Consider the following 25940-nt stretch of genomic DNA (forward strand, 5'->3'; position numbering starts at 1 on the left):
ACCCCGGCTCCACCCCTCATCTCATCCCCCCTGGCTCCACCCCTCATCTCCACCCTGGCTCCACCCCTCATCTCAACCCCGGCTCCACCCCTCATCTCCACCACGGCTCCACCCCTCATCTCAACCCCGGCTCCACCCCTCATCTCAACCCCGGCTCCACCCCCTCATCTCCACCCCTCATCTCATCTCATATGTCCACCCCTCATCTCTCCTCCCGGCTCCACCCTTCATTCTCCACCACGGCTCAATCAATCACCCGGCTCCACCCCAAATCCACCCCTCATCTCCACCCAAAATAGAAGATGGCCTAGAACTCCACCCCATCTCCACCCCGGCTCCACCCCTCTTTCTGGGCTGTATCTGATGTTATTGAATACTCCACCATTGCTCCACCCTTCTCAGACCCCGGTTCCACCCCTCATCTCCCTTTAAAATAAAGGCTCCACCCCTCATCTCCACCAAGGCTCCTGACCCACCCCTCATCTCAACCCCGGCTCCACCCCCTCATCTCCACCCCTCATCTCATCTCATATGTCCACCTTTATCTGTCTCCTCTTCATTCATTCTCTGTCAATAAACAATACAAAAGGATAGGGGAAATCTACTCTCATTAGGAACGTCGTCAAAATAGAAGATGGCCTAGAACTGATCCTTGAGGAACCACCATTCTACTTTTCTGGGCTGTAGATCTGATGTTATTGAATACTATGTAACATTGCTCTTTGTTCTTCAGATAAGTTTTAAATCATGCATCACATAAGTAAAAAAAATTCCCTTTAAAATAAAGGAAAAATGATAGAGTACAGTATCTATGAAGATGACAGCTGAATTAGCATATTCAGTATAAAAACTGTTATGAAGGAGAGCTAGAGTTATCTCGACTAACCTGTACCCCTTGTATATTGCCTCGTTATTGTTATTTTTTACTTATATTTAGTAAATATTTTCTTAACTCTATTTCTTGAATTGCATTGTTGGTTAAGGGCTTGAAGGTAAGCATTCGGTGCTTGTGACTAATACAATTTGATTTGATTTGAGGTCTATCACATTGCTTACCAACAGTATCCCTAACAAAGCAATGTTTTTTATGTTAGCCTTGTCGACAACACCGTTATGTTAGCCTTGTAGACAACACCATTATGTTAGCCTTGTAGACAACACCATTATGTTAGCCTTGTAGACAACACCGTTATGTTAGCCTTGTCGACAACACCGTTAGACAACACCGTTATGTTAGCCTTGTAGACAACATCGTTATGTTAGCCTTGTAGACAACACCGTTATGTGAGCCTTGTAGACAACACCGTTATGTTAGCCTTGTAGACAACATCGTTATGTTAGCCTTGTAGACAACACCGTTATGTTAATCTTGTAGACAACACCGTTATGTGAGCCTTGTAGACAACACCGTTATGTGAGCCTTGTAGACAACACCGTTATGTGAGCCTTGTAGACAACACCGTTATGTTAGCCTTGTAGACAACACCGTTATGTTAGCCTTGTAGACAACATCGTTATGTTAGCCTTGTAGACAACACCGTTATGTTAGCCTTGTAGACAACACCGTTATGTTAATCTTGTAGACAACACCGTTATGTTAGCCTTGTAGACAACACCGTTATGTTAGCCTTGTAGACAACACCGTTATGTTAGCCTTGTAGACAACACCGTTATGTTAGCCTTGTAGACAACACCGTTATGTTAGCCTTGTAGACAACACCGTTATGTTAGCCTTGTAGACAACACCGTTATGTTAATCTTGTAGACAACACCATTATGTTAGCCTTGTAGACAACACCGTTATGTTAGCCTTGTAGACAACACCGTTATGTTAGCCTTGTAGACAACACCGTTATGTTAGCCTTGTAGACAACACTGTTATGTTAGCCTTGTAGACAACACCGTTATGTTAGCCTTGTAGACAACACCATTATGTTAATCTTGTAGACAACACCGTTATGTTAGCCTTGTAGACAACACCGTTATGTTAGCCTTGTAGACAACATCGTTATGTGAGCCTTGTAGACAACACTGTTATGTGAGCCTTGTAGACAACACCGTTATGTGAGCCTTGTAGACAACACCATTATGTTAATCTTGTAGACAACACCATTATGTGGTAGCAGATATAGATACGAGGGGCGCTCCAGTGCTTCCAAAAATGTTGTTACGTTACAACCTTATCCCCAAGAACACAGTGGCCTCCATCATTCTTAAATGGTAGAAGTTTGGATCCACCAAGACTCTTCCTAGAGCTGGCCGCCCGTCCGAACTGAGCAATCGGGGGAAAGGCCCTTGGTCAGGGAGGTGACTAAGAACCTGATGGTCACTCTGACAGAGCTCCAGAGTTCCTCTGTGAAGGAACCTTGCAGAAGGACAACCATCTCTGCTGCACATAATCAATCAGGCCTTTATGGTAGAGTGGCCAGACGGAAGCCTCTCCTTAGTAAAGGGCAGTTGACAACCCGCTTGGAGTTTGCCAAAAGGCAACTAAAGGACTCTCAGACCATGGGAAACAAGATTCTCTGGTCTGATGAAACCAAGATTGAACTCTTTGGCCTGAATGCCAAGCGTCACGTCTGGAGGAAACCTTGCACCATCCCTACGGTGAAGCATGGTGGTGGCAGCATCATGCTGTGGGGATGTTTTTCAGCGGCAGGGACTGGCAGACTAGTCAGGATCGAGGGAAAGATGAACGGAGCAAAGTACAGAGAGATCCTTGATGAAAACCTGCTACAGAGCGCTCAGGACCTCAGACTGGGGCGAAGGTTCACCTTCCAACAGGACAAAGACCCTAAGCACACAGCCAAGACAATGCAGAGGTGGCTTCGGGGCAAGTCTCTGAATGTCCTTGAGTAGCCTAGCCATAGGCCGGACATGAACCCAATCAAACATCTCTGGAGAGACCTAAACACCCCAAATACAGGTGTGTCAAGCTTGTAGCGTCATACCCAAGAAGACTCGAGGCTGTAATCATTGCCAAAGGTGCTTCAACAAAGCACTGAGTAAAGGGTCTGAGGACTTATGTAAATGTGATATTTCCATTTGTTCTTTTTTATACATTTGCAAAAATGCTTTGTCATTATGGGGTATTGTGTGTAGCTTAATGAGAGGGGGAGGGGGGCGATTTAATCCATTTTAAAATAAGTCTGTAACGTCACAAACTGTAACTACTTCTATTGCTTCTAATGGAATCCCCTTGCTCTCTCCCAGACTACAGGACAGGCCCGTGCTTCACCAAGGTCAGTAACCAGATGTGCCAGGGCCAGGTGAGTGGCATCGTGTGCACCAAGACCCTGTGCTGTGCCACGGTGGGGCGTGCCTGGGGACACCCCTGCGAGATGTGTCCGGCCCAGCCCCAGCCATGCCGTCGAGGCTTCATCCCCAACATACGCACCGGAGCCTGCCAGGGTGAGGAGTGGGATACGTCAAGATTAAACTAGCTTTCCAAGATCTTTTTTATTAATTAAGTAATTAATTGGACACACTTTTTTTGTCAAGTGTTTGTGAAGTTTGGTCCAAAAAATGTTTGTTTTCCTCGAATTGTGTTCACATAAGGTCAAAATCAAGATAACTGGGTGAGCTAAATTTATAATTATAGGATGAGAGGTGTAGCCACAATTGATAATGCATCAACAATTATCAACATGTAATTACACAAACAGCAAATGTCCACTACAATGTGCATTGCAGATCATTTTAGCCACAGTTTTTGAAAAAGCATTTGAAAACAAAGACATTGGACCAGCTGAGGTCAAATGCCAGCCTTGTTATCCAGTTCATTGTCAACTGACCTGGGAATGCCCCCTACGGACATTCTAATGGGCCAAGCTCTGAGAGGGAGGGGTGAAGGGCCCTAAATATTCATTAGGATGATGACACACACAGACACCAGACTTTGCGTCTCTCGTCTGCTGACGGACTAAGGGTCCTGAGTCAGTCAATTCAGGAAGAGATTTTAATTTAATATTTTAAAAAATGAAGACTTTTCACATAAATAGTTTCTCTCTTTTCAGCTTATTGAGAAATCATTGAAATTAGATGCCATTTTTCAATAATTGAATTGGCCTGAACCCTGGTGTGTGTGTGTGTGTGTGTGTGCGTGTCACTGCATTGTTAGAGGCAATATTTCACATCACCCTCACCCCCTCCTCACCCTCACCCCAAAAAGCCTTTTGTGAACTCTTGACTCTTTTTTTTCTCTATTCCTAGCTCTGACTTTGCTGATAGCTACTTTGTTGAGGAAAAATTTACTTACTATGACTTTGATATGTGGTTGTCCCACCTAGCTATCTCAAGATGAACGCACTAAATGTAAGTCGCTCTGGATAAGAACGTCTGCAAAATGACTAAAATGTGAAATATTTAACGTTAGATAATAACGAACAAGCTTACTACGCGGCCACTCGACGTTCGTCACATTAACACTGCACCGGTGCTAGAGCACGGCCATTTTGAAAAGTAACTTTAATCCCTCCTTAGCGTTTCTAATCCCCTCCTGTGGTAATACAGTGAAGGTCCCTCTCTGTGTTTTATTGCAGTATTTAGTACAAAGGACTTTACAAGAGTGCAGACGTTCTCCTATCGTGTCTGTGGTCTCATAGAGTGACAAGTGAACGAATGAACAAGTGAATGGGAGTGAAAACCTCAGGTCACTAAAAGGTCAACCTAAAGCTACTCCCTCCTGACAATATCAACTAAACAGAAGCACCGTTCATGACACTTCCTAATCTCCACTCGCCTCTGTGAATAAGTGACTGCCTCTGCCCTTGTGTAGAGAGACCATGGAAAGAGGAAGGGAGGGATAGACAGAGAGAAATAGAGAAAGCATGGAGGGGGGAGGGACTAAATGGGGGGAGAGAATGCATGGAGGGAGTGAGTGAGGGAGGGAAATGGAGAGAGAGAGAGGAGGGATTAGAATGAAAGAGTCAGTCCATAAATATATTGAGAGAATGAGGTAGAAGGAGTGAGGGGGGGGCCCTTGAACATTTTATAAAGACCCTTCCATACAGCAGTGGATGTAGTGGGAAGATGTGCTGTGTTGGGTCTACACAGCCTTGGTGCTGTCTCTGTTGAAGGAGTGAATGAACAGCTAGGTGTTACATCTCCTGTAAAGCCCTCGCACCCTGCCTAGTGCCATGGCGACCGTCCGCCCACTGCCACGGCAACAAGGAGGTGCCTGTAAAGCCCCGTCGAGCAGTGATGTGAGGTCAGAATGAGAGAGAGAGAGGGAGAGAGAGAGAGAGAGAGAGAGGGAGAGAGCAAGGGGGGTGGGGGGATAGAGCAAGATATGAATATACAGTACCTTCGGAAAGTATTCAGACCCCTTGACTTTTTTGATAGGATACAGCCTTATTCTAAAATGGATTAAATAGTTTTCCCCCTCCTCATCAATCTACACACAATAACCCAAATTGACAAAGCAAAAACAGGTTTTTAGAATTTTTTGCTAATCTATAAAAAATAAAAATAAAAATATAAAATTTACGTAAGTATTCAGACCCTTTACTCAGTACTTTGTTGAAGCACCTTTGGCAGAGATTTCAGCCTTGAGTCTTCTTGAGTATGACGCTACAAGCTTGGCACATGTCAATTGGGGAGTTTCTCCCATTCTTCTCTGCTGTCAGGTTGGATGGGGAGCGTTGCTGCACAGCTATTTTCAGGTCTCTCCAGCAATGTTTGATCAGGTTTAAGTCTGGGCTCTGGCTGGGCCTCTCAAGGACATTCAGAGACTTGTCCCAAAGCCACTTAGCTGGTGCAAGGTTTCCTCGAGACGTGACGCTTGGCATGCAGGCCAAAGGGTTCAATCTTGGTTGCATCAGACCAGAGAATCCTTTAGTTGCCTTTTGGCAAACTCCAAGCAGGCTGTCAACTGCTTTTTACTGAGGAGTGGCTTCCATCTGGCCAGTCTACCATTAAAACTATATCCACTGACAAAGAAATGATCCGTCTATAATTTTAATGGTAGGTTTATTTGAACAGTGAGAGACAGAATAACAACAAAAAAATTCAGAAAAACGCATGTCAAAAATGTTATGAATTGATTTGCATTTTAATGAGGGAAATAAGTATTTGACCCCTCTGCAAAACATGACTTAGTACTTGGTGGCAAAACCCTTGTTGGCTCACAGAGGTCAGATGTTTCTTGTAGTTTGCACACATCTCAGGAGGGATTTTGTCCCACTCCTTTTTTCAGATCTTCTCCAAGTCATTAAGGTTTCGAGGCTGACGTTTGGCAACTCAAACCTTCAGCTCCCTCCACAGATTTTCTATGGAATTAAGGTCTGGAGACTGGCTAGGCCAGTCCAGGACCTTAATTGATTTCTCCTTGAGCCACTCCTTTGTTGCCTTGGCCGTGTGTTTTGGGTCATTTTTTTTATTTTATTTTTTTATTTTATTTTTATTTCACCTTTATTTAACCAGGTAGGCTAGTTGAGAACAAGTTCTCATTTGCAACTGCGACCTGGCCAAGATAAAGCTTAGCAGTGTGAACAGACAACACAGAGTTACACATGGAGTGAACAATTAACAAGTCAATAACACAGTACAAAAAAAGGCGAGTCTATATACATTGTGTGCAAAAGGCATGAGGAGGTAGGCGAATAATTACAATTTTGCAGATTAGCACTGGAGTTATAAATGATCAGATGGTCATGTACAGGTAGAGACCTGTACATGACCATCTGATCATTTATCACTCCAGTGGTGTGCAAAAGAGCAGAAAAGTAAATAAATAAAAACAGTGTGGGGATGAGGTAGGTGAAAATGGGTGGGCTATTTACCAATAGACTATGTACAGCTGTGTACATTGTCATGCTGGAATACCCATTCACAACCCATTTTCAATGCCCTGGCTGAAGGAAGGAGGTTCTCACCCAAGATTTGACAGTACATGGCCCCGACCATCATCTCTTTGATGCGGTGAAGTTGTCCTGTCCCCTTAGCAGAAAAACACCCCCAATGCATAATGTTTCCACCTCCATGTCTGACGGTGGGGATGGTGTTCTTGTGGTCAAAGGCAGCATTCCTCCACCTCCAAACATGGCGAGTTGAGTTGATGCCAAAGAGCTCCATTTTGGTCTCATCTGACCACAACACTTTCATCCAGTTGTCCTCTGAATCATTCAGATGTTCATTGGCAAACTTCAGACGGGCATGTGTATGTGCTTTCTTGAGCAGGGGACCTTGCGGGCGCTGCAGGATTTCAGTCCTTCACGGCGTAATGTGTTACCAATTGTTTTCTTGTTGACTATGGTCCCAGCTGCCTTGAGATCATTGACAAGATCCTCCCCTGTAGTTCTGAGCTGATTCCTCACCGTTCTCATGATCATTGCAACTCCACGAGGTGAGATCTTGCATGGAGCCCCAGGCCGAGGGAGATTGACAGTTCTTTTGTGTTTCTTCCATTTGCGAATAATCGCACCAGCTGTTGTCACCTTCTCACCAAGCTGCTTGGCGATGGTCTTGTACCCCATTCCAGCCTTGTGTAGGTCTACAATCTTGTCCCTGACATCCTTGGAGAGCTCTTTGGTCTTGGCCATGGTGGAGAGTTTGGAATCTGATTGATTGATTGCTTCTGTGAACAGGTTTCTTTTATACAGGTAACAAACTGAGATTAGGAGCACTCCCTTTAAGAGTGTGCTCCTAATCTCAGCTCCTGTATAAAAACACCTGGGAGCCAGAAATCTTTCTGATTGAGAGGAGATCAAATACTTATTTCCCTCATTAAAATGCAAATCAATTTATAACATTTTTGACATGCGCTTTTCTGGATTTTTGTTGTTGTCATTCTGTCTCTCACTGTTCAAATAAACCTACCATTAAAATTATAGACGGATCATTTCTTTGTCAGTGGGCAACCGTACAAAATCAGCAGGGGATCAAATACGTTTTCCCTCACTGTACCTATATCTACATCTGATCTACATGTACCTATATCTACATCTGATCGACATGTACCTATATCTACATTGATCTACATGTACCTATATCTACATTGATCTACATGTACCTATATCTACATCTGATCGACATGTACCTACATCTACATCTGATCGACATGTACCTATATCTACATCTGATCTACATGTACCTATATCTACATCTGATCGACATTAACCTATAGCTACATCTGTTCTACATGTACCTATATCTACATCTGTTCTACATGTACCTACATCTACATGTACCTATATCAACATCTAGTCTACATGTACCTGTAGCTACATCTGATCTACATGTACCTATATCTACATCTGATTTACATGTACCTATATCGACATCTGATCGTCATGTACGTATAGCTACATCTGCTCTTCATGTACCGATATATACATCTGATCTACATGTACATATGTCTACATCTGATCTCCATGTACCTATAGCTACTTCTGATCTATGTGTACCTATATCTACATCTGATCTACATGTACCTATATCTACATCTGATCTACATGTACCTATATCTCCATGTACCTATATCTACATCTGATCTACGTGTACCTATATCTACATCTGATCTACATGTACCTATATCTCCATGTACCTATAGCTACATCTGATCTACATGTACCTATATCTACATCTGATCTACATGTACCCATCTCTACATCTGATCTATGTGTACCTATATCTACATCTGATCTATGTGTACCTATATCTACATCTGATCTACATGTACCTATATCTACATCTGATCTGCATGTACCTATATCTACATGTACCTATATCTACATCTGATCTGCATGTACCTATATCTACATCTGATCTACATGTACCTATATCTACATCTGATCAACATGTACCTATATCTACATCTGATCTACATGTACTTATATCTACATCTGATCTACATGTACCTATATCTACATCTGATCAACATGTACCTATAAATCAAATCAAATTTTATTTGTCACATACACATGGTTAGCAGATGTTAATGCGAGTGTAGCGAAATGCTTGTGCTTCCAGTTCCGACAATGCAGTAATAACCAACAAGTAATCTATATCTATATCTACATCTGATCGACATTAACCTATAGCTACATCTGTTCTACATGTACCTATAGCTACATCTGTTCTACATGTACTTATATCTACATCTGTTCTACATGTACCTATATCTACATGTACCTATATCAACATCTAGTCTACATGTACCTGTAGCTACATCTGATCTACGTGTACCTGTAGCTACATCTGATCTACGTGTACCTGTAGCTACATCTGATCTACGTGTACCTATCTCTACATCTGATCTACATGTACCTATATCTACATCTGATCTACATGTACCTATAGCTACATCTGATCTACGTGTACCTATATCTACATCTGATCTACATGTACCTATATCTCCATGTACCTATATCTACATCTGATCTACATGTACCCATCTCTACATCTGATCTATGTGTACCTATATCTACATCTGATCTACATGTACCTATATCTACATCTGATCTACATGTACCCATCTCTACATCTGATCTATGTGTACCTATATCTACATCTGATCTACATGTACCTATATCTACATCTGATCTACATGTACCTATATCTCCATGTACCCATCTCTACATCTGATGTACATGTACCTATAGCTACATCTGTTCTACCTGTACCTATATCTACATCTGATCTGCATGTACCTATATCTACATCTGATCTGCATGTACCTATATCTACATCTGATCTACATGTACCTATATCTACATCGGATCTACATGTACCTGTATCTACATCTGATCTACATCTGATCTACATGTACCTATATCTACATCTGATCAACATGTACCTATAAATCAAATCAAATTTTATTTGTCACATACACATGGTTAGCAGATGTTAATGCGAGTGTAGCGAAATGCTTGTGCTTCCAGTTCCGACAATGCAGTAATAACCAACAAGTAATCTATATCTATATCTACATCTGATCTACATGTACCTACAGTGGGGAGAACAAGTATTTGGTACACTGCCGATTTTGCAGGTTCCTACTTACAAAGCATGTAGAGGTCTGTAATTTTTATCATAGGTACACTTCAACTGTGAGAGACGGAATCTAAAACAAAAATCCAGAAAATCAGAAAATGTTCTCCCCACTGTATATCTACATTTACTTGATCTACATGTACCTATCATGTACACAAATACAGCAAATATAACTCTGTGTCAGGATTTGGCCAGGGTTGTTCCAGTTGTTTGTCAGTAGATGTCCCCATTGTGCTTTTTGTCCCTGTGTTTTTCCCTTGACCCCCATTATTGTTTGCACCTGTGTCTTGTTTCCCCTGAGTGTATTTAAACCCTTTGTTTCCCTCAGTTCTGTGCTCTGTGTTTGTATGTTGGCACCCTGCCCTAGTGTTCTGTGTGCTCTTGTCGATTCCGGGTAACGTTCTTGTGGTATTCTGTTTTTTTGTTTTAGTTTAGTTTTGGTGAGTTTCTTTTTAGATCTTTTTGTGTTTTTCCTTCCACCTTTTGGATTTGCCATTTTTTATTTTTAGGATTTTTTCTTCATTAAATACACCGTCTTAAGTACTGCTGTGTCTGCCTCATCTTCTGGGTTCTGCTGTCTATTCGTGGCTCAGTTGGTTAAGTGACTGTTTCTCACTCCGGAGACCCAGGTTCGAAACCGGGTCCTGACAGAAACACAGAGCCAAAAATGAACCCAGAGGCAGCCAGTTTCCAGGACCTTTTTGCCACGCTGTCCCACCACCAGGAGACTGTCCAACGCCACGAAGCCGCCCTGGTTCAGCAAGAGGCCTTAATGGCAAGACATTCTCATCTTCTGTCGGAGATGCTGACTTCCATTAAGCAAATGTCTGATCGACTTACCCCGGCAACAGTTCCCGTCCCAGTACCTCAAGTTCACGTACCCATGGCAGTTAACCCCCTGGCTGAACCTCGTCTTCCACCTCCCCAACGGTTCTCAGGTGATCCAAGTGCTTGTAAAGGGTTTCTCACTCAATGTTCTCTCTCCTTTGAGCTGCAACCTTCGTCGTTTCCCACCGACCGGTCTAAGATCGCATATATCATCACCCTGCTGTCGGAAAAAGCCCTGGCCTGGGCTACTGCTGTGTGGGATGCCCATAGTTCCTGCTGTGCCAGCTACTCTGCCTTTGCTGAGGAATTCAAACGAGTGTTTCAAGGCCCAAGCAGTGGTTCTGACTCAGCCAAACAGCTCCTGACTCTCCATCAAGGTTGGCGCAGCGTGACGGACTATGCCATCCAGTTCCGCACGGTAGCAGCAGCGAGTGGCTGGAACAACGAGGCGCTCACGGTGTGCTTTCTGAAAGGCCTTTCCGACACTATCCAAGATGAACTGGCCACTCGGGAACCACCGGACAATCTCGAGTCCCTGATCAAGTTGGCCTCACGCATTGACCAGCGTCTGAGAGAGAGAGAACTCAACCGTAGACCTCTAGCCCCTATCAGTCCCAGCTCCGAGCTCCCACCTTTATCATCACTGGCTCCACCGGAACCCATGCAGATTGGACGCATCTCCCAGGCTGAGAGAGACCGCCGGATGAGGGAGCGACGCTGTCTATATTGCGGCAAACCGGGCCATTTCCGTTCCACGTGTCCCGGGCTCCAGGGAAACGCTCTGTCCCGTACAGACCGGGGGAACTGTAACGGGAAACATAACCTCCTCCCATCCGTCCAACTCCCGTCTGCTCATTCCAGTCACCCTCTCCTGGGACAACCACAAGCTTCACCTTCAAGCCTTGGTAGACTCTGGAGCCGCAGGTAACTTCATGGATGGTGTCTGGGCGAAGGAGAATGGCGTTCCCTCTGAACCTCTAAGTGACCCCATGAGGGTTACTACATTGGATGGAAGCCCTTTGGGATCTGGACTTGTCACTCATGTCACTACCTCCTTGAGACTTTCAGTTTCACAACACCAGGAATTGATGAACTTTCATTTGATCTCCTGTTCCGAGTTCCCTCTCGTCCTTGGATACCCCTGGCTTCACAGCCATAACCCTCACATCGACTGGTCTGTGGGCACTATCAAGCAGTGGGGTCCTACGTGCCAAGCTACTTGTATTTTCCAGAATTCCCCGAGTTCTACTCCCGAGTCTTTAGAATCCATCGACCTGACCCGAGTTCCCGAGTGTTACCATGACCTCAAACTGGTGTTTAGCAAACAGAGGGCCACCATGCTACCACCCCATAGATCTTACGATTGCCCCATCGACCTGTTTCCGGGCACTTGCCCCCCAGGGGTCGGATCTTTTCCCTATCTCCACCCGAACGAGCTGCTATGGATACCTACATCAAGGACTCTCTGGAAGCAGGCCTCATGCGTCCATCCACCTCCCCGGCGGGAGCAGGGTTTTTCTTTGTGGCCAAGAAAGACGGTGGGTTACGTCCTTGCATCGACTACCGGGGACTCAATGACATAACCGTCCGTAACCGTTACCCGCTACCCCTTATGGCCACAGCCTTCGAGCTGCTCCAGGAAGCAGTTGTTTTCACTAAGCTTGACCTGCGGAACGCATACCATCTTGTGCGGATCAGACCTGGTGACGAGTGGAAGACCGCTTTCAACACGCCTACTGGTCACTATGAATACTTGGTGATGCCCTTCGGCCTGACCAACGCCCCAGCGGTGTTCCAAGCGCTCATAAACGATGTGCTTAGGGATATGCTTAACATATTTGTGTTCGTTTACTTGGATGACATCCTCATCTTTTCGAGCTCCCTTCAAGAACACACTAAGCATGTCAGACAAGTACTCAAACGCCTCCTGGACAGCCATCTGTACGTTAAGCCGGAAAAATGTGAATTCCATTCATCCCGAGTACAATTCCTGGGATTTGTAGTGGAACCCGGTCGAATCCAAATGGACCCTAGGAAGGTAGGGGCGGTAGCGGATTGGCCCACCCCCAAATCCGTTAAGGATGTTCAGCGTTTCCTGGGCTTCACAAACTTTTACCGCAAGTTCATCAAGAACTTCAGTTTGGTGGCAGCTCCTCTCTCAGCTTTAACCAAAGGTGGCAATGCAAGGTTTTTTGGGGAAGAGAAGCTGAGACGGCCTTCCAAGGACTCAAGCAGCGCATCCTCTCTGCTCCCATCCTGATACTACCGACTACGGATGAACCATTTGTGGTGGAGGTAGACGCATCAGAGGTTGGTGTCGGAGCTGTCCTGTCTCAGAGGGTGAAGACAAGAAGCTTCATCCGTGCGCTTTCTTCTCACACCGGCTTACCCCGACTGAGAGGAACTACGATGTGGGGGATCGTGAACTCCTAGCGGTTAAGATGGCATTGAAGGAATGGAGACACTGGCTCGAGGGGGCTTCTCACCCGTTTCAAGTGCTTACGGACCACAAAAATCTGGAGTATATCCAGCAGGCGAAGCGATTGAACTCTAGACAAGCTAGATGGTCTCTTTTCTTCAATCGATTCCAGTTTATCCTCACCTATCGGCCCGGGTCGAAGAATCTCAAACCGGATGCCCTGTCCCGAGTCTACGCTCCTGCCATTCGAGATGACACGGACATGCCTGTCCTTCCTGCTGCTAAGATTGTGGCTCCGATCTCGTGGCAAGTTGAGGATACCGTGAGACGTGCTCAAGCTAGCGAACCGGACCCTAAAGGAGGCCCTGCCAATCGGTTGTTTGTCCCCAAGGCAGTGAGGACTCAGGTCCTTCTGTGGGGGCACTCCTCTCGCCTCACCTGTCATCCGGGCGTAGGTCGCACCTTGGAGTTCATCCAGCGTAAGTTCTGGTGGCCTACCATAAGAGAAGACGTTGCCACTTTCGTCAATGCCTGCCCCGTGTGCTGCCAGGGCAAATCTTCTCACCTCCGCCCTCAAGGACTCCTTCACCCTTTACCTGTTCCCCACAGACCCTGGTCCCATATCTCATTGGACTTTATTACTGGACTTCCTCCATCCCATGGCAATACTACTATCCTAGTCATAATCGACAGGTTTTCAAAGGCGGCCAGGTTCGTCCCTCTGACTAAGTTACCTTCTGCCAAGGAAACGGCTGAGTTGGTAATTAATCATGTGTTCCGAGTCTTCGGCATTCCTCAAGATGTGGTTTCTGACAGAGGTCCCCAGTTCGCCTCAAGGTTTTGGAAGGCCTTCTGCCAACTCATGGGGGCTTCTGCCAGTCTATCTTCAGGGTACCATCCGGAGTCCAACGGCCAAACAGAGAGGATGAATCAAGAGCTGGAAACCACCCTCCGATGTATGACTCGTGACAACCCGTCCACATGGTCATCCTTTATTGTTTGGGCCGAATACGCGCACAACACCTTGCGCTCCTCCTCCACTGGTATGTCCCCGCACGAGTGTCAGTTTGGCTATGCTCCTCCATTGTTCCCGGACCAGGAGGCAGAAGTCAGTGTGCCTTCAGCCTTGAGATTCGTCAGACGCTGTCGGCTTATGTGGAGGAAGACCCGTCTTAATCTGATGCGTTCCTCACAGAGGTATCAACAACAAGCCAACAGACGTCGCCGTCCCGGGCCTACCCTGCGCCCCGGCCAGAGAGTCTGGCTCTCCACAAGAGACTTACCTCTACGGGTGGAGTCTCGCAAGCTGTCCCAAAAATACATCGGTCCCTTCAAGGTTGCCAGGAGAGTTAACCCAGTTTCTTATCGCCTACACTTACCCAGATCCCTTAAGATTAATCCCACATTTCATGTGTCTTTGTTAAAACCTGTTGTTTTTCTCCCCTTGTCCCGGCAGACAGACCTCCCCCTCCGCCTCGTGTCATTGGAGGCCAGCCGGCTTATACCGTCCACCGGATACTGGATTCCCGCCAGGTGCAGCGGTCCTGGCAGTATCTGGTGGACTGGGAAGGCTACGGTCCTGAGGAGCGCTCCTGGGTTCCTGCCAGAGACATCCTGGACCCTGACCTCATTCGTCAGTTCAGGGTCCTCCACCCTGAGAGAGCTGGTAGGAACGTCAGGAGCCGTTCCTAGGGGGGGGATTCTGTCAGGATTTGGCCAGGGTTGTTCCAGTTGTTTGTCAGTAGATGTCCCCATTGTGCTTTTTGTCCCTGTGTTTTTCCCTTGACCCCCATTATTGTTTGCACCTGTGTCTTGTTTCCCCTGAGTGTATTTAAACCCTTTGTTTCCCTCAGTTCTGTGCTCTGTGTTTGTATGTTGGCACCCTGCCCTAGTGTTCTGTGTGCTCTTGTCGATTCCGGGTAACGTTCTTGTGGTATTCTGTTTTTTTGTTTTAGTTTAGTTTTGGTGAGTTTCTTTTTAGATCTTTTTGTGTTTTTCCTTCCACCTTTTGGATTTGCCATTTTTTATTTTTAGGATTTTTTCTTCATTAAATACACCGTCTTAAGTACTGCTGTGTCTGCCTCATCTTCTGGGTTCTGCTGTCTATTCGTGGCTCAGTTGGTTAAGTGACTGTTTCTCACTCCGGAGACCCAGGTTCGAAACCGGGTCCTGACACTCTGCATTGCAGATGTTAGTAAAGATTAAAGCCACAATCCAAAAAATGCGTTAGGTGTGTTGTTTATAACACCTCGTCGCCCCACCACCAATGTGGCAGACATTATGGCCAAGCCCTTCCAGATGGCATATTGACACCAGGGTGGGGTGGTGGGGAAGAGAAGGGCTGCCATGCTGCAGACTGAGACAAGCGTGGGTTAAATCACTGCAGTATGGAGCCATTCTCTCCATGTTTGAAATCCCTGCCAAAGAGTTTATGGGGAGCATCACGGGTCTGTGGTAGTCTCAACCTGACTGGAACATCAAAACCAAATATGTCCTAATATGTGCATGTGGTAGTCCCAACCTGACTGATGAGAGAGAGAGAGAGAGAGAGAGAGAGAGAGAGAGGAGTGCTCATTCATCATCTAACTGAGCCTAGAGACATGCATGTTATGATATGCCAAAGCGAAGGCAGCCATTTTGGTTTGAGTGTATTGTAAATGCAATGAAAGATCTAAGCTAACCAAACCCTCTGATAGTCAACCGTTTCAACAGTTATAATAACAGTTATGATTCTTCGGGTTATCCGACTGCTCTACCAGAGATTAGTACTGTGTATGGATGAACATGGGTAACTGGGATCTATCAGAGATTAGTACTGTGTATGGATTACCATGGGTAACTGGGATCTATTAGAGATTAGTACTGTGTATGGATGAACATGGGTAACTGGGATCTATTAGAGATTAGTACTGTGTATGGATGAACATGGGTAACTGGGATCTATTAGAGATTAGTACTGTGTATGGATAAACATGGGTAACTGGGATCTATTAGAGATTAGTACTGTGTATGGATAAACATGGGTAACTGGGATATATTAGAGATTAGTACTGTGTATGGATAAACATGGGTAACTGGGATCTATTAGAGATTAGTACTGTGTATGGATGAACATGGGTAACTGGGATCTATTAGAGATTAGTACTGTGTATGGATGAACATGGGTAACTGGGATCTATTAGAGATTAGTACTGTGTATGGATGAACATGGGTAACTGGGATCTATTAGAGATTAGTACTGTGTATGGATGAACATGGGTAACTGGGATCTATTAGAGATTAGTACTGTGTATGGATGAACATGGGTAACTGGGATCTATTAGAGATTAGTACTGTGTATGGATGAACATGGGTAACTGGGATCTATTAGAGATTAGTACTGTGTATGGATAAACATGGGTAACTGGGATCTATTAGAGATTAGTACTGTGTATGGATAAACATGGGTAACTGGGATCTATTAGAGATTAGTACTGTGTATGGATAAACATGGGTAACTGGGATCTATTAGAGATTAGTACTGTGTATGGATTAACATGGGTAACTGGGATCTATTAGAGATTAGTACTGTGTATGGATAAACATGGGTAACTGGGATCTATTAGAGATTAGTACTGTGTATGGATAAACATGGGTAACTGGGATCTATTAGAGATTACTACTGTGTATGGATTACCATGGGTAACTGGGTAACTGGGATCTACCAGAGATTACTACTGTGTATGGATGAACATGGGTAACTGGGATCTATTAGAAATTAGATACCACTAAAGACAGGTTGCTACTCCAGATACCACTAGAGACAGGTTACTACTACAGATACCACTAGAGACAGGTTACTACTACAGATACCACTAGAGACAGGTTGCTACTACAGATACCACTAGAGATAGGTTGCTACTAGTGATACCACTAGAGACAGGTTGCTACTACAGATACCACTAGAGACAGGTTGCTACTAGTGATACCACTAGAGATAGGTTGCTACTAGTGATACCACTAGAGACAGGTACTACTACAGATACCACTAGAGATAGGTTGCTACTACAGATACCACTAGAGACAGGTTGCTACTACAGATACCACTAGAGACAGGTACTACTACAGATACCACTAGAGATAGGTTGCTACTAGTGATACCACTAGAGACAGGTACTACTACAGATACCACTAGAGACAGGTTACTACTACAGATACCACTAGAGACAGGTTGCTACTACAGATACCACTAGAGATAGGTTGCTACTACAGATACCACTAGAGACAGGTACTACTACAGATACCACTAGAGACAGGTACTACTACAGATACCACTAGAGACAGGTACTACTACAGATACCACTAGAGACAGGTTGCTACTAGTGATACCACTAGAGATAGGTTGCTACTAGTGATACCACTAGAGACAGGTACTACTACAGATACCACTAGAGACAGGTTGCTACTACAGATACCACTAGAGACAGGTACTACTACAGATACCACTAGAGACAGGTTGCTACTAGTGATACCACTAGAGATAGGTTGCTACTACAGATACCACTAGAGACAGGTTGCTACTAGTGATACCACTAGAGATAGGTTGCTACTAGAGATACCACTAGAGACAGGTTGCTACTACAGACACCACTAGAGACAGGTTGCTACTAGTGATACCACTAGAGACAGGTTGCTACTACAGATACCACTAGAGACAGGTTGCTACCACAGATACCACTAGAGACAGGTTGCTACTACAGATACCACTAGAGACAGGTTGCTACTACAGATACCACTAGAGACAGGTTGCTACTACAGATACCACTAGAGACAGGTTGCTACTACAGATACCACTAGAGACAGGTACTACTACAGATACCAGTAGAGACAGGTTGCTACTACAGATACCACTAGAGACAGGTTGCTACTACAGATACCACTAGAGACAGGTTGCTACTACAGATACCACTAGAGACAGGTTGCTACTACAGATACCACTAGAGACAGGTTGCTACTACAGATACCACTAGAGACAGGTACTACTACAGATACCAGTAGAGATAGGTTGCTACTACAGATACCACTAGAGACAGGTTGCTACTACAGATACCACTAAAGACAGGTACTACTACAGATACCACTAGAGACAGGTTGCTACTACAGATACCACTAGAGACAGGTTGCTACCACAGATACCACTAGAGACAGGTACTACTACAGATACCACTAGAGACAGGTTGCTACTACAGATACCACTAAAGACAGGTACTACTACAGATACCACTAGAGACAGGTTGCTACTACAGATACCACTAGAGACAGGTTGCTACCACAGATACCACTAGAGACAGGTACTACTACAGATACCACTAGAGACAGGTTGCTACTAGTGATACCACTAGAGACAGGTTGCTACTACAGATACCACTAGAGACAGGTTGCTACTACAGATACCACTAGAGACAGGTTGCTACTACAGATACCACTAGAGACAGGTTGCTACTACAGATACCACTAGAGATAGGTTGCTACTACAGATACCACTAGAGACAGGTTGCTACTACAGATACCACTAGAGATAGGTTGCTACTACAGATACCACTAGAGACAGGTACTACTACAGATACCACTAGAGACAGGTTGCTACTACAGATACCACTAGAGACAGGTTGCTACTACAGATACCACTAGAGACAGGTTGCTACTACAGATACCACTAGAGACAGGTTGCTACTACAGATACCACTAGAGACAGGTTGCTACTACAGATACCACTAGAGACAGGTTGCTACTACAGATACCACTAGAGACAGGTTGCTACTACAGATACCACTAGAGACAGGTTGCTACTACAGATACCACTAGAGACAGGTTGCTACTACAGATACCACTAGAGACAGGTTGCTACTACAGATACCACTAGAGACAGGTTGCTACTACAGATACCACTAGAGACAGGTTGCTACTACAGATACCACTAGAGACAGGTTGCTACTACAGATACCACTAGAGACAGGTTGCTACTACAGATACCACTAGAGACAGGTTGCTACTAGTGATACCACTAGAGATAGGTTGCTACTACAGATACCACTAGAGACAGGTTGCTACTACAGATACCACTAGAGACAGGTTGCTACTACAGATACCACGAGAGACAGGTTGCTACTACAGATACCACTAGAGAGGTTGCTACTACAGATACCACTAGAGACAGGTTGCTACTACAGATACCACTAGAGACAGGTTGCTACTAGAGATACCACTAGAGATAGGTTGCTACTAGAGATACCACTAGAGATAGGTTGCTACTAGAGATACCACTAGAGACAGGTTGCTACTACAGATACCACTAGAGACAGTTGCTACTACAGATACCAGTAGAGACAGGTTGCTACTACAGATACCACTAGAGATAGGTTGCTACTAGAGATACCACTAGAGACAGGTTGCTACTACAGATACCACTAGAGATAGGTTGCTACTAGAGATACCACTAGAGACAGGTTGCTACTACAGATACCACTAGAGACAGGTTGCTACTACAGATACCACTAGAGACAGGTTGCTACTACAGATACCACTAGAGACAGGTTGCTACTACAGATACCACTAGAGACAGGTTGCTACCACAGATACCACTAGAGACAGGTTGCTACTACAGATACCACTAGAGACAGGTTGCTACTACAGATACCACTAGAGACAGGTTGCTACTACAGATACCACTAAAGACAGGTACTACTACAGATACCACTAGAGACAGGTTGATACTACAGATACCACTAGAGACAGGTTGCTACTACAGATACCACTAGAGATAGGTTGCTACTACAGATACCACTAGAGACAGGTTGCTACTACAGATACCACTAAAGACAGGTACTACGACAGATACCACTAGAGACAGGTTGCTACTACAGATACCACTAGAGACAGGTTGCTACTACAGATACCACTAGAGACAGGTTGCTACTACAGATACCACGAGAGACAGGTTGCTACTACAGATACCACTAGAGACAGGTTGCTACTACAGATACCACTAGAGACAGGTACTACTACAGATACCACTAGAGACAGGTTGCTACTACAGATACCACTAGAGACAGGTTGCTACTACAGATACCACTAGAGACAGGTACTACTACAGGTACCACTAGAGACAGGTACTACTACAGGTACCACTAGAGACAGGTACTACTACAGGTACCACTAGAGACAGGTTGCTACTACAGATACCACTAGAGATAGGTTGCTACTACAGATACCACTAGAGACAGGTTGCTACTAGAGATACCACTAGAGACAGGTTGCTACTACAGATACCACGAGAGACAGTTGCTACTACAGATACCACTAGAGACAGGTTGCTACTACAGATACCACGAGAGACAGGTTGCTACTACAGATACCACTAGAGACAGTTGCTACTACAGATACCAGTAGAGACAGGTTGCTACTACAGATACCACTAGAGACAGGTTGCTACTACAGATACCACTAGAGACAGTTGCTACTACAGATACCACTAGAGACAGGTACTACTACAGATACCACTAGAGACAGGTTGCTACTACAGACACCACTAGAGACAGGTACTACTACAGATACCACTAGAGACAGGTTGCTACTACAGATACCACTAGAGACAGGTACTACTACAGATACCACTAGAGACAGGTTGCTACTACAGATACCACTAGAGACAGGTTGCTACTACAGATACCACTAGAGACAGGTTGATACTACAGATACCACTAGAGACAGGTACTACTACAGGTACCACTAGAGACAGGTTGCTACTACAGATACCACTAGAGATAGGTTGCTACTACAGATACCACTAGAGACAGGTTGCTACTAGAGATACCACTAGAGACAGGTTGCTACTACAGATACCACGAGAGACAGTTGCTACTACAGATACCACTAGAGACAGGTTGCTACTACAGATACCACGAGAGACAGGTTGCTACTACAGATACCACTAGAGACAGTTGCTACTACAGATACCAGTAGAGACAGGTTGCTACTACAGATACCACTAGAGACAGGTTGCTACTACAGATACCACTAGAGACAGTTGCTACTACAGATACCACTAGAGACAGGTACTACTACAGATACCACTAGAGACAGGTTGCTACTACAGACACCACTAGAGACAGGTTGCTACTACAGATACCACTAGAGACAGGTTGCTACTACAGATACCACTAGAGACAGGTTGCTACTACAGATACCACTAGAGACAGGTTGATACTACAGATACCACTAGAGATAGGTTGCTACTACAGATACCACTAGAGACAGGTTGCTACTACAGATACCACTAGAGACAGGTTGCTACTACAGATACCACTAGAGACAGGTTGCTACTACAGATACCACTAGAGAGGTTGCTACTACAGATACCACTAGAGACAGGTTGCTACTACAGATACCACTAGAGACAGGTACTACTACAGATACCACTAGAGACAGGTTGCTACTACAGATACCACTAGAGATAGGTTGCTACTACAGATACCATTAGAGACAGGTTGCTACTACAGATACCACTAGAGACAGGTACTACTACAGATACCACTAGAGACAGGTACTACTACAGGTACCACTAGAGACAGGTTGCTACTACAGATACCACTAGAGATAGGTTGCTACTACAGATACCACTAGAGACAGGTTGCTACTACAGATACCACTAAAGACAGGTACTACTACAGATACCACTAGAGACAGGTTGATACTACAGATACCACTAGAGACAGGTTGCTACTACAGATACCACTAGAGATAGGTTGCTACTACAGATACCACTAGAGACAGGTTGCTACTACAGATACCACTAGAGACAGGTTGCTACTACAGATACCACTAGAGACAGGTTGCTACTACAGATACCACTAGAGACAGGTTGCTACTACAGATACCACTAGAGACAGGTTGATACTACAGATACCACTAGAGATAGGTTGCTACTACAGATACCACTAGAGATAGGTTGCTACTACAGATACCACTAGAGACAGGTTGCTACTACAGATACCACTAGAGATAGGTTGCTACTACAGATACCACTAGAGACAGGTTGATACTACAGATACCACTAGAGATAGGTTGCTACTACAGATACCACTAGAGACAGGTTGATACTACAGATACCACTAGAGATAGGTTGCTACTACAGATACCACTAGAGACAGGTTGCTACTACAGATACCACTAGAGACAGGTTGCTACTACAGATACCACTAGAGACAGGTTGCTACTACAGATACCACTAGAGAGGTTGCTACTACAGATACCACTAGAGACAGGTTGCTACTACAGATACCACTAGAGACAGGTACTACTACAGATACCACTAGAGACAGGTTGCTACTACAGATACCACTAGAGATAGGTTGCTACTACAGATACCATTAGAGACAGGTTGCTACTACAGATACCACTAGAGACAGGTACTACTACAGATACCACTAGAGACAGGTACTACTACAGGTACCACTAGAGACAGGTTGCTACTACAGATACCACTAGAGATAGGTTGCTACTACAGATACCACTAGAGACAGGTTGCTACTAGAGATACCACTAGAGACAGGTTGCTACTACAGATACCACGAGAGACAGTTGCTACTACAGATACCACTAGAGACAGGTTGCTACTACAGATACCACGAGAGACAGGTTGCTACTACAGATACCACTAGAGACAGTTGCTACTACAGATACCAGTAGAGACAGGTTGCTACTACAGATACCACTAGAGACAGGTTGCTACTACAGATACCACTAGAGACAGTTGCTACTACAGATACCACTAGAGACAGGTACTACTACAGATACCACTAGAGACAGGTTGCTACTACAGACACCACTAGAGACAGGTTGCTACTACAGATACCACTAGAGACAGGTTGCTACTACAGATACCACTAGAGACAGGTTGCTACTACAGATACCACTAGAGACAGGTTGATACTACAGATACCACTAGAGATAGGTTGCTACTACAGATACCACTAGAGATAGGTTGCTACTACAGATACCACTAGAGACAGGTTGCTACTACAGATACCACTAGAGATAGGTTGCTACTACAGATACCACTAGAGACAGGTTGATACTACAGATACCACTAGAGATAGGTTGCTACTACAGATACCACTAGAGACAGGTTGATACTACAGATACCACTAGAGATAGGTTGCTACTACAGATACCACTAGAGACAGGTTGCTACTACAGATACCACTAGAGACAGGTTGCTACTACAGATACCACTAGAGACAGGTTGCTACTACAGATACCACTAGAGAGGTTGCTACTACAGATACCACTAGAGACAGGTTGCTACTACAGATACCACTAGAGACAGGTACTACTACAGATACCACTAGAGACAGGTTGCTACTACAGATACCACTAGAGATAGGTTGCTACTACAGATACCATTAGAGACAGGTTGCTACTACAGATACCACTAGAGACAGGTACTACTACAGATACCACTAGAGACAGGTACTACTACAGATACCACTAGAGATAGGTTGCTACTACAGATACCATTAGAGACAGGTTGCTACTACAGATACCACTAGAGACAGGTACTACTACAGATACCACTAGAGACAGGTACTACTACAGATACCACTAGAGACAGGTTGCTACTACAGATACCACTAGAGACAGGTACTACTACAGATACCACTAGAGACAGGTTGCTACTACAGATACCACTAGAGACAGGTTGCTACTACAGATACCACTAGAGATAGGTTGCTACTACAGATACCACTAGAGACAGGTTGCTACTACAGATACCACTAGAGACAGGTTGCTACTACAGATACCACTAGAGACAGGTACTACTACAGATACCACTAGAGACAGGTTGATACTACAGATACCACTAGAGACAGGTTGCTACTACAGATACCACTAGAGATAGGTTGCTACTACAGACACCACAAACCCTTTGGATACACACTGAGTTTACAAACCATTTAGAACACCTGCTCTAGTAGGTACCAGGTGGTTTGTTTCAACATACCAGGTGGTTTGTGGTAGCGTACCAGGCGGTTGGTGTCAGCGTACCAGGCGGTTTGTGTCAACGTACCAGGCGGTTTGTGTCAACGTACCAGGCGGTTTGTGTCAACGTACCAGGCGGTTTGTGTTAGCGTACCAGGCGGTTTGTGTTAGCGTACCAGGCGGTTTGTGTCAACGTACCAGGTGGTTTGTGTTAGCGTACCAGGCGGTTTGTGTTAGCGTACCAGGCTGTTTGTGTTAGCGTACCAGGCGGTTTGTGTCAACGTACCAGGCGGTTTGTGTTAGCGTACCAGGCGGTTTGTGTTAGCGTACCAGGCGGTTTGTGTTAACGTACCAGGCTGTTTGTGTCAACGTACCAGGCGGTTTGTGTCAGCGTACCAGGCGGTTTGTGTTAGCGTACCAGGCGGTTTGTGTCAACGTACCAGGCGGTTTGTGTTAGCGTACCAGGCGGTTTGTGTTAGCGTACCAGGCGGTTTGTGTTAACGTACCAGGCTGTTTGTGTCAGCGTACCAGGCGGTTTGTGTCAACGTACCAGGCGGTTTGTGTCAACGTACCAGGCGGTTTGTGTTAGCGTACCAGGCGGTTTGTGTTAGCGTACCAGGCGGTTTGTGTTAGCGTACCAGGCGGTTTGTGTTAGCGTACCAGGCGGTTTGTGTCAGCGTACCAGGCGGTTTCTGTTAGCGTACCAGGCGGTTTGTGTCAACGTACCAGGCGGTTTGTGTTAGCGTACCAGGCGGTTTGTGTTAGCGTACCAGGCGGTTTGTGTCAACGTACCAGGAGGTTTGTGTCAACGTACGAGGCGGTTTGTGTCAACGTACCAGGAGGTTTGTGTCAACGTACGAGGCGGTTTGTGTCAACGTACGAGGCGGTTTGTGTCAACGTACCAGGCGGTTTGTGTCAACGTACCAGGCGGTTTGTGTTAGCGTACCAGGCGGTTTGTGTCAACGTACCAGGAGGTTTGTGTCAACGTACGAGGCGGTTTGTGTCAACGTACGAGGCGGTTTGTGTCAACGTACCAGGCGGTTTGTGTTAACGTACCAGGCGGTTTGTGTCAATGCCGCTCAACAGTTTCCCGTGTGTATCAAGAATGATCCACCACCAGGCCTCCTTAGTGGTGCAGCAGTCTAAGGCACTGCATAACAGTGCTTGAGGTGTCACTACAGCCCCGGGTTCGATCCCAGGCTGTGTCACAGCCGGCTGTGACCGGGAGACCCATAAAGCGGCGCACATTTGGCCCAGTGTCGTCCGGTTTAGGGGAGGGTTTGGCTGGCCGGGATTTCCTTGTTCCATCCCACTCGTTGTGGCATTGCCGGGTGCCTGCAAGCTGACTTCGGTCAACAGTTGTATGGTGTTTCCTCTGACACATTGGTGCTTCTGGGTTAAGCGAGCAGAGTTGTGTTTCAGAGGATGCATGGCTGTTGAGTCCGTAGGGGAGTTGCAGCGATGGGACAAGACTGTAACTACCAATTGGGGAGAAAAAGGGGTAAAAAGTACAACATAAAAAATAATGGTTTTACCACCCGAAGGACCTCCAGCCAACTTGACGCTACTGGTCAACATTGGCCAGCACCCCTGTGGAATTCTGGCCCCGATAAGTTGAGGCTGTTCTGAGGAGGGAGGGGGGGGCAATTCAATGTTGGGAATATTAGCGTTTGGAATGAAA

At 45.3% G+C, this 25940-nt stretch overlaps 1 protein-coding gene across 1 annotated transcript in view; it reads left to right on the forward strand.

Annotated features, from left to right (window-relative positions):
* Positions 1–3149: 3149 nt before the first annotated feature.
* Positions 3150–25940, forward strand: part of LOC135517074 (fibrillin-2-like) — a 42842-nt gene continuing 20051 nt past the window's right edge. The window contains exon 1 of the mRNA XM_064941096.1: positions 3150–3411. Within this exon, the coding sequence (XP_064797168.1) occupies positions 3189–3411 (223 nt within the window). The 5' untranslated portion in view covers positions 3150–3188. The remainder of the gene's footprint in view (positions 3412–25940) is intronic.

Source organism: Oncorhynchus masou, chromosome 28 (genome assembly GCF_036934945.1).
Source record: "Oncorhynchus masou masou isolate Uvic2021 chromosome 28, UVic_Omas_1.1, whole genome shotgun sequence".
Taxonomy (NCBI): Eukaryota; Metazoa; Chordata; class Actinopteri; order Salmoniformes; family Salmonidae; genus Oncorhynchus; species Oncorhynchus masou.